Source organism: Pelecanus crispus, chromosome 12, assembly GCF_030463565.1.
Source record: "Pelecanus crispus isolate bPelCri1 chromosome 12, bPelCri1.pri, whole genome shotgun sequence".
In the NCBI taxonomy this organism is placed as follows: domain Eukaryota; kingdom Metazoa; phylum Chordata; class Aves; order Pelecaniformes; family Pelecanidae; genus Pelecanus; species Pelecanus crispus.
In genome coordinates this window covers 6,106,229-6,115,009 of record NC_134654.1, presented here as the reverse complement: position 1 = coordinate 6,115,009, position 8,781 = coordinate 6,106,229, and the positions used below count along the sequence as shown (strand labels likewise).

General features: G+C 66.3%; 1 protein-coding gene across 1 annotated transcript; it reads right to left on the bottom strand.

The window, feature by feature from the left end:
* Nucleotides 1-661: 661 nt before the first annotated feature.
* Nucleotides 662-7,702, bottom strand: SPAG5 (sperm associated antigen 5). The gene is made up of 21 exons (XM_075720104.1): nucleotides 7,227-7,702; nucleotides 6,950-7,142; nucleotides 6,239-6,331; nucleotides 5,982-6,116; nucleotides 5,567-5,686; nucleotides 5,216-5,308; nucleotides 4,857-4,991; nucleotides 4,598-4,691; nucleotides 4,432-4,525; nucleotides 4,233-4,314; nucleotides 3,682-3,815; nucleotides 3,208-3,373; nucleotides 2,875-3,043; nucleotides 2,516-2,587; nucleotides 2,241-2,364; nucleotides 1,854-1,965; nucleotides 1,546-1,626; nucleotides 1,359-1,457; nucleotides 1,060-1,134; nucleotides 869-949; nucleotides 662-775 (listed from the first exon to the last, which is right to left on the bottom strand). The coding sequence occupies exons 1-21, from the start codon at nucleotides 7,700-7,702 to the stop codon at nucleotides 662-664; spliced, it is 2,742 nt and encodes a 913-aa protein (XP_075576219.1).
* Nucleotides 7,703-8,781: the final 1,079 nt, after the last annotated feature.

The window sequence follows — 8,781 nt, the reverse complement described above, 5'->3', positions numbered from 1 at the left end:
CCACAGGAGATGCCCTAGCAGGAAAGGAGGGAGGTGAGGCTGGATCTGTGCTGGGAGCGGGGGGGGGGGGGCCCGAGGGAGCCCCCCTCCATGCAGCAGCAGGGGCTAAGGGAGGGCTGGGAGTGGGAGCTGGCAGAGCTCCCAGCAACCCAGGGGATGCTGCATGCCGGAGCTGCGCTGGGAAGGGAACCATCCCCACGCAACAGGCGTGTGGCCCACAGCCCCGTGGTGGGGGTGCAGGATCCGGCCTCCGATACCCTCCGCAGAGGGAAGCAGGAGGAGGGGGGCACACAGGGAATCTAGGGCAGGAGGAGGAGCGGGGGCCCGGGGAGGGAAGCTAGGTCAGCCCGGGCGCGCTGGCTGCTGCCGGGGCCGCGGGGTGGGAGCCTGGGGAACGCGGTGCCCTTAATGAGAGCAAGCGCCGGCGGGGGGGTGCATGTCCCCCGCCAAGGAGGAGAGGCCCCGGGGTGGCAGGGATCCGTAGCCGTGGCCCCGTGACAGGGACGGAGTGGTCACAGCCGGCACAGGCTGGACGAGTTGTCCCCCTGACCCAGGGCACCAGGAGCTTCCTGCATCCGTGCACCAGGCAGGGTGAAAGCCAACAAAACTTTATTCAATAAATAATTACAGCATTAAGAACAGGAAGGTTTCACGCTACAGGCTATAGCGGCTCAGCAGCTTCCTTGCTGCCACTGCCCGGCTTCAGGCCCAAGTACCGCAGCAGGCTGTGGAGCTCCTGGCAGCCCGCTGCCACCTCAGGGACAGCCGACAGGACCTGGGGACAGCAGCAGCGTTAGCGACAGCGTTTGGGATGAGTTGTGGTGCTGCAGTCGCAGCAAGGGTGAGAGCAATGAACCACAAACCTCACCTCTTTCATTTTCTCCTGCATCTCCTCATGCGTCCTCAGCACTTTCTGGGCATGATGGAGCCTCAGCTCCAGCCCTCGGACCTGCAGTGGGAGATGCCCATCAGAAGCCTGTCCCAAAATTGGGCAGGGGACAGGCCCAGGAGGGAAAGGGGACTAGAGCCAGGGCTAGAGCCCCTCAGGGCTCCCCATACCTGCTCCAGGTACTTGTCGGAGAGCAGCAGATTCTCATCCTCTTTCTCCAGGAGCAGCAGCCGCAGTTTGTCCACCTGCAAAAAGAGCAAGCGCCGCTGAGAGCTCATTGTGGGGCGAGAGCCATGGGGTGGGGGGGCTGTCCCCTGCCATCCCACTCATCGCCTGCTCAAGGAGCAAGGCCTGGAGAGGTCCCCTGCCCACGGAGGAGTGCTGATGTGAGGAACCCTCAGCCCCAGCAGCCTGCCGGCCTCACCTCCTGCCGCAGCAGGACTCGCTCCTGGACGTAGGTAGCGTCCACCTTGGGCTCCTGCCCCCGCATCTCCTCCCACAGCACCTTAGCCTCTGTCTCCGCACGCTGGAGCGAGCGCTTCAGCTGGGAGACCTCTCCCTTCAGCCTCTGCGGGGGAAAAGGAGATGCTGAGAGGGGTCCTGCAGCCAGCACCCCCCCTCAGGACGTGCAGCTCGGCTGGGCTCCCATGACACACCGTGACTTCCCCACTCTTGTCAATGAGTTGCAGCATCTTCTCTTCCTGCTGTTTCACCACGTCCTGCAGCTCCTTCTCGTTCTGCGGAGGGGAAGAAGCAGTGTCAGGCAGTGCCTGGCCCTGGCCACCCCCAGGCTCCCCAGGGAGGAGCAGGTTTTCTCATGTTCGAGAAGGTCAGATGAGCCAGGAGCACCCATGGGGCATCGCTGGAGCCAGTCACCCAGATTTCTCCGTGTCCTAGATCAGCACCCGTCCCAGTTTGGCTCTGCCCTGGGGTGAGCGCTGGCCCACTTCTGGCACCGGCTCACCTCTAGCTTGCCCCTCAGCGCCTTGTTCAGCTTGGCAATGGTGGCAGCCTGGGCGTCCATCTTCTCCTGGCTCTCAGACGTCACAGTCTCCAGCTGGAGCTGCAGGGCAGAGCTGGGAGAGGACAGCAGGGCTGAGCGGATGGGGATCGCAGCCGAGCACGGTGCCAGGTACCAAACCCCCTCCTAGGCATCTGACCAGCCCCGTGGTGGGAGAGGCCAACCATTGAGCCCGGCCAGCTGGAAAAAGCCCTTCTAGCCATGGCAGGGAAGCTCTAATCCAGAGCTGGGGCGAGAGGCAGACCCCAGACAGGCTGCCTGCAGGAGAGGCCATGCCCAGGAGAGCAGTGCCCGCACCCAGCCCTCGACATGAGCCCCTGCTGAACTCACATCTCCGTCTGCAGCGCCTTGAACTCGCTCTGCTCCAGCTCCTGGATGCGGGTGCTCAGCATGGCAAGGTCAGAGACCACAGCTCTCAGCTCCTTCACGCTCTCCAGCAGACCGTCCTCAGGCTCTGCGGGCAGGTCAGGCTCGTGAGCGGCACAGGGGGAATGTCAGCCCCAGGGGACAGGGAGCCAAGCAGGAAGGCATGCCTGCTTGTCTCCCCATGCAGGCGGCCCTGCAGCTTCAGAGCAGGGTCCAGGGCAGGGTGACAGCCCCAGTACCTATTGCCTTTGGTGTAGAGGCAGGTTTGTCCTTGGTAAATGCACTCCCACCTCCGGTGGCTTCATCAGCATCTGCAAGAGGAGAGGGCAGAGGTGCTGTGCCCAGCCCTGCATGCTGCAGGGAGCACAACCAGAGCTCATCCATGCACCCATCTGCCCCAGGGAGCTCAGAGAAGACCCTGGCCGCTCGCAGGAACCATGACCCAGTCCATGACTGCCACAAGGGAACAACCAGGGGATCCACGGGGATGGCACCGGGATCTCCTCGCTCAGCACCAGTGCACATCCCCAGCAGGGAGGGAGCGATCCCCATGCCTGTACAGGGACCCCCCAGCACCCAGACAGCGGTGCCAGCTCACCTTTCCCTGCCACCGCTTTCAGGACGCTGCCCACGAAGGAGCTCCCGGCGCGGTACGGGGTGCGGCATGCCGGCGTGCGGCAGGCGGGGGTCCAGGCGCAGCGGGGTGTCTGCCAGCCCGGCGTCCGTGGAGCTGGGGTCCAGGCTCTGCTTCTCGATGCGGCATTGTCCTTTGGAGGGGAGGGAGAGTACAGCACCGGAGTGTGGCTCATGACAGCTCTGTGCTGCCCCGGAGAGTGGGGGGGTGGTCTTGAAGCCACGCCATGGAGAGCCACAGGGGTCTGACCCACCCCAGGTCACCCCCTCATCCTTGTCCCTGGGGCAGAGCTCCTACCTCCTCTTGCAGAGCAGCCCTGAGGCAGTCAGCGAGCTCCTGCAGCCGCATCTTGCTCTCGACAATGTCCGTGGAGCACCAGGAGACTTTGTCCCTCTTGAGCTGCAAGTCAAGGAGCTCGGCCTTGGTGCTCTCCAGCTCGTTGCCGAGGGCAGCCTGCTCTTTCCTGTGGGATGGCATCAGCCTCAGCTGGAGCAGCATTTGCCCTCCTTGGTGTGGGATGGGGACATTGCCCATGCCTGCCTCCCACCGTGACCCAGGGGTGGTGCAAACTCCACAGATTTAGGCAGCTTCCCCCAAGATGAAGTCTGCTGGGCTTCCCCACAGCCTGTTCCACCCACCTGGGCAACCATGCTTGGCTGGGGCAGCAGTGACCGGAGCTGTGTCCCCCTGTGTGTGTCCCCACCCCCTAGGAGGGACTTGATTTCCCAAAAATAGAGGTGTTCAAGCAGAGGTGGTGAGTGGGATCAGTACCGCAGGTGCTGGTGGGAGTCCATCAGCTCCTCATACTGCAGGCTGCGCTCCTGAAGGGTGGCCAGCGAGGACTTCAGCCGGGCCTCCACCTCCAGCAGCTGCGTGCGGGACATGCGGTTCTCCTGGTCGAGGAACTGCAAGAGGGTGGGGGGATACAGCTGTGAGCACCTGGTCGGAGACCGGAGGGGGCCCATTGAGACTGCCAGCACAGTCCCTCCCACGCCTCAGGGTGATGTTTGCAATTAAGGGCAGTTTTACCCCAGCAGACCAACCGCTGAAGACCAGCAATTTACCGGGGACATAGGACAGGCTGGGGGACGGCACCACGCCTGCAGCCAGGGGAATTATCCTGGAGATCTGCCCCCCCCTCCCCGGGAATTGCCGCCGGGCAGGGTGGAAAGCAGCGCTACGTGCGGGATGTCAACCGCCCTCGCGCGCTCATCCCCCCCGCGGGAGGGCTAATCCCACTCCAGGCCGGCTGCCAGCATTCCCGCGGGGCCATGATGGGCCGGCAGCGCATGACAGCGCAGGCAGGGTCAGGCAGCTCCTACCTCCCGGCACTCGGTGGCCTCCCGCAGCTCCTGGCACAGCCCATTGCACTCCCGCTGCAGGGTGTCCCTCTCCCGCGCCAGCCTGCGGGGAGGGGATGGGGTCAGGGGGTGCCACGTTTTGGGGGCAAGGGGAGGCAGGAGGTGGCTATGGGGGGGGGGGGGGACACACACGATGCTCTGCCCCAGGGCTCAGACCCACCAGGCCATCTCCTCCCACTGCTTCTCGTTCTCCTGCTGCAGCGCATCCCGCTCCTGCTCCAGGTTGGCCAGTCTCGTCATCAGGGAGCTCAGGTCTGCGAGGGGCAGAGCCATCAGCGCGGGGGGGCCGGGGGCAGCTCCAGCCCCACCACGTCACCCACTTCTACCTGTGCTGAGGCGCGAGTTGGCCACCGTCAGCTGCTCCAGCTGAGCCACCGCATCCTGCAGGGCCACCGAGGTCTCCTCCAGCTGGCAGGACGCCTGCAGAGACACAGTGCCCTCGGGGCTCACTTTGGGCTGCTCTTCCCCATGGGGTTGTTCCCACACCGGGGTACCCCAAGTCCTCCCATGCTTGGGGGGCAGCCGGGCTGCAGGAGAGCATCCCAGACACCCCCAGGCACCACTCAGCATTAGGCAACCCTCTACCTCCTCCTTGGCTTGAAGAGCTTCCTCCGCTCGCTGCCTCATGGCATCCCGCTCCTCCAGGCAGCTCCGCAGCTTGCCAGGCACGCTCTCCAGCAAGGCCTGGCACCGGGACACCAGGGCCCTCGCCTGCTCCCGCTGCAAGGGGAGATGGTGCCAGGCAAAGCTGAGCATGGCATGGCCATGCCGGCTGGTGGCTCTGCCCGGCTGCCTGACCAGGGACAGGTCCGACAGCCAGGCTGCCCGCGGTACCCAGGGCACAAAGTGCTCCAAGACGGAGTGAAGCAGCACCAGCCTGCACTGCGCCGGAAGGGAGGAGAGGGGCTGAGCCTGCCACCGGCCCCCACAGGGACACCCCTCACCTCCGCATCCAGGGCTCTCCTTTCCTCCTCCAGATTTTCAAAGGTGATGTCTATGAATTCCCGGAAAGGCTGAGTCTCAGCAGCCAGGGATGCCTGCAGGGCAGGAGAGATGGGTCAGCGCTGCCGCAGTGAGAGAGCCACATTCAACAGCTCTGGAGGCAGGCGAGCACCAGCCCCAAGGCCGGATCTGCGGCAGCTTCCCAGCAGTGGTGCCAAGAAACCTCTGATGGACCCAAGCCCATCACCGACCAGTGCTCAGAGCATCACCCAAGCCCAGGACGTGGGGATGCCCTTCCAGCCCTCCCTGGGATCCAGGGGGGAGGCAGCCAGAGGTGCCCACCCGCTCGGTACCTGCTGGTCGATGGCGTCCACCAGCAGCGTGCCCAGCTCTTGCTGGGAGGCCAGGCTCTGGTCGCGGGCACTGATCCGGGCGCTGGCGTGGGCACGGAAGGCCTCCAGGAAGCGATCACCCTGCCGAAGGAAGGATGCTGCTCCGGGCACAGCGTCGCACAAGGGGCTGCTGCCAGCAACCGTCCCCACACGCTGCTGCAGCCCGGGGCTCCCGCTCCCAGCAGGACACAGCCTGAGCCAAAAACCCATCCCAAAAGCTCCAGCTGCCCCAGGCAGCCCCAGCCCTTCTGACCTTCCAGGGCCACATCAGGCTTTTCCCCCCGGATGCCAGAGAGACCTTCCCCTTCCGCAGAGGCGGGCAGAGACATGGGGATGGCAGAGCCTGCCCTGATCACCCCACCAGTTGCTCCCCTACCTCCTCCTTGGCTTGGAGGACTTCGTCCGCTCGCTGCCTCATGGCATCCCGCTCCTCCAGGCAGCTCCGCAGCTTGCCGGGCACGCTCTCCAGCACTGCCCGGCACCGGGACACCAGGGCCCTCGCTTGCTCCTGCTGTGAGGAGACAGCGCCAGGAGGCACCGGATATAGCCAACAGCTGCCGTGTGTGCCAGCACCACCAGCGTCTCCCGAAACCCAGGGCAACGGGTGCCCAGCCCGGCTGCACAGGGGCTCACCTCCCGGTCGAGGGCTCCCTGTTCATCCTGCAAGCTCTGAAACGCAGCATCTGCGATGCCCCGGAACAGGAGGCACTGGCTGCTCCAGGCGCTCTAGGGAAGGGACAAGGGCACCGGTGCTCAGGCAGCATTCCCAAGGCCAGCACAGGCAGCGCCGAGCACGTGCGTGCCCTGCCAGGCTGAGACCCAGCGCACTCATCGCACACCAGCCAGCCGAGACACACCATCCCTGCGGTGGTTTGCTCCAGCTCCCGCTGCAGGTCCCGCTCCACTCCCCGCTGCCGCTGCAGAGCCTCTGTTTTCTTCCGCAGCTCGAGGTAGAGGTTGCGGTAGATGTCTTCCTCCTAAGGGCATCCCGGCAGAGCGGAGGGGGCTTCGTACCAGCCCCGCTCCACCCTGGGGGTCCAGCGAGAGCCATTTGGCTGTGACACCTCCCGTTGCCCCCTCCCCACACGTGCCAGGGATGTTTCCCTGCACAAAGGATTCAAATCCAGCAAACTCAGCAGGTGAAGCCGGGCACGATAATGTGGCTGGAGCAGCACCGGGCGCGTGATGCCGTGCTCCGTGCCGTGCCGCAGCAGCCCTGCTTTACTTCCACTCCGCCGGGCTGCGGTCCAGCCGGGGCCACCGTCCTGCCAGTGGCACATAGGCACCATCACGGTGCTGAGGCCATGGAAAATGGGGTGGCATCGCCCCACCGAGGGCTCTTACCCCTTGGGGGTGGGTGATGTCCGTCTGCGTGAACGTGTCCCTCTGCTCAGCCGGCCCCACGCCGGGCAGCGGCCGCTGGCTCTCCTGCCAGTCACGCAGCTGGAGCGAGAGGGCTTCGATGATGATGAGGGTGCTCTCCAGCCGCCCCTCCAGCTCTGCCCGTGGCAGGGACTTCAGCTGCTCCCGGGGACAGCTGGGGACAGAGAGAGGGCTTGGGGCAGGGACAGCCCACGGGTGCCACAGCCCCTTCTGGGGGGGGACACGTCCCCACACTTACTGCCAGAGCAGGGAGTCTGTTTCAGCAGCGCTGTCCTTGGCGCAGGGGGGGACACCCAGGGATGTGTTCATGCTCCTCTCCCACAGGTCCCGGGGCGTCATAAAGGTGCCAGCGACCGTGGTGGGCACGGGGGTGACGCTGGTGCCGGCGGCCACGGTGGGCACGGGGGTGATGCTGGTGCCGGCGGCCACGGTGGGCACGGGGGTGACGCTGGTGCCGGCGGCCACGGTGGGCACGGGGGAGACGCTGGTGCCGGCGGCCACGGTGGGCACGGGGGAGACGCTGGTGCCGGCGGCCACGGTGGGCACGGGGGAGACGCTGGTGCCGGCATCCCGCCATGGTGCAGGCAAGGGCAGGCTGTGCCGCAGGGACTCCAGCAAGGACGAGGTGTTGAAGCTCTTCTCCAGCCACACCAGTGGCAACACCCAGGACACGGCACCCAGGGCCCCCTCGGGCGAGGGGATGGGGGTGGCCATTGCCTCTGAGCTGGCACGCTCTGTCCTACCTGCCTCGGTGGGAGGGGGTTGGGGGGGGCCCTGCTCCGGAGGGGCAGGGGCTGGGGATTTGGCCCACTCAGGGGTGTCTTGGCAAGGCAGGGGACCCGCACTCCCATCTCCAGCCGGGGTCTCAGGGGCCACGGGGCTGCAGGAGAGGTCGGCGGGCGCTGCTCGCCAGCCGTGGAAGGGAGCTTTCTGCGGGGTGGAGCTGGTGCCAGGGGGCCCGGGGGCGCAGGAGGCCAGGCTGGCACTGCCAGGGAGCTCGGGGGTGCAGGATGCTAGAGCGGTGCTGCCCAGGGAGTTTGGGGTGCAAGGCATTGAGCTGAAGGTGCCTGAGGTGGTGCTGCCGGGGGGCTCCGAAGTGCATGGTCCCAGGACGGGGCTGCACAGGGGGGCTGGCACGGTGCTGCTGGGGGGCTCTGGGGTGCTGGGCCCCGGGATGGAGCTACACAGCGGGGCTGGCACAGTGCTGCTGGGGGGCTCCGGGGTGCACAACCCCAGGGCTGGGCTGCACAGAGGGGCTGGCACAGTGCTGGTTTGGGACTCCAGGGTGCACGGCCCCAGGATGGAGCTACACAGTGGGGCTGGCACAGTGCTGCCGGGGGGCTCCGGGGTACACAACCCCAGGGCCGGGCTGCACAGAGGGGCCGGCACAGTGCTGGTTTGGGACTCCTGGGTACATGGCCCCAGGATGCAGCTAGACAGGGGGGCTGGCACGGTGCTGCTGGGGGGCTCCGGAGTGCAGGGTCCTCGGACTGGGCTGCACAGGGGGGCTGGCATGGTGCTGCCAGGGAAGTCTGAGGTGCTGGACCCCGGGACAGGGCTGCACAGGGGGGCTGCCACAGGGCTGCTGGGGGACTTTGGGGTGCTGGGCCCCTGGATGGGGCTGCAGAGGGGGGCTGGCATAGGGCTGCTGGAGGGCTCCAGGGTGCTGGGCCCTGGGGTGGAACTGCCAGGGGGCTCCAGGCTGGTGCTGCTGGGGGGCTCTGGGGCACCAGGCTTCAGTGTAGGACTCCCGGGGGTCTCTGAGGTGCTGGGCCCCAAGGTGGGAGTCCCAG

Coding starts and splice junctions, on each gene's coding strand:
- SPAG5 (XM_075720104.1), bottom strand. CDS start 7,702: ATGGCCACCCCCATCCCCTCGCCCGAGGGGGCCCTGGGTGCCGTGTCC. Junction 5,687..5,981: donor TCCTCCAAGCCAAGGAGGAG/GTAGGGGAGCAA, acceptor TTCCTTCGGCAG/GGTGATCGCTTCCTGGAGGC. Junction 950..1,059: donor CCGACAAGTACCTGGAGCAG/GTATGGGGAGCC, acceptor CTCCCACTGCAG/GTCCGAGGGCTGGAGCTGAG.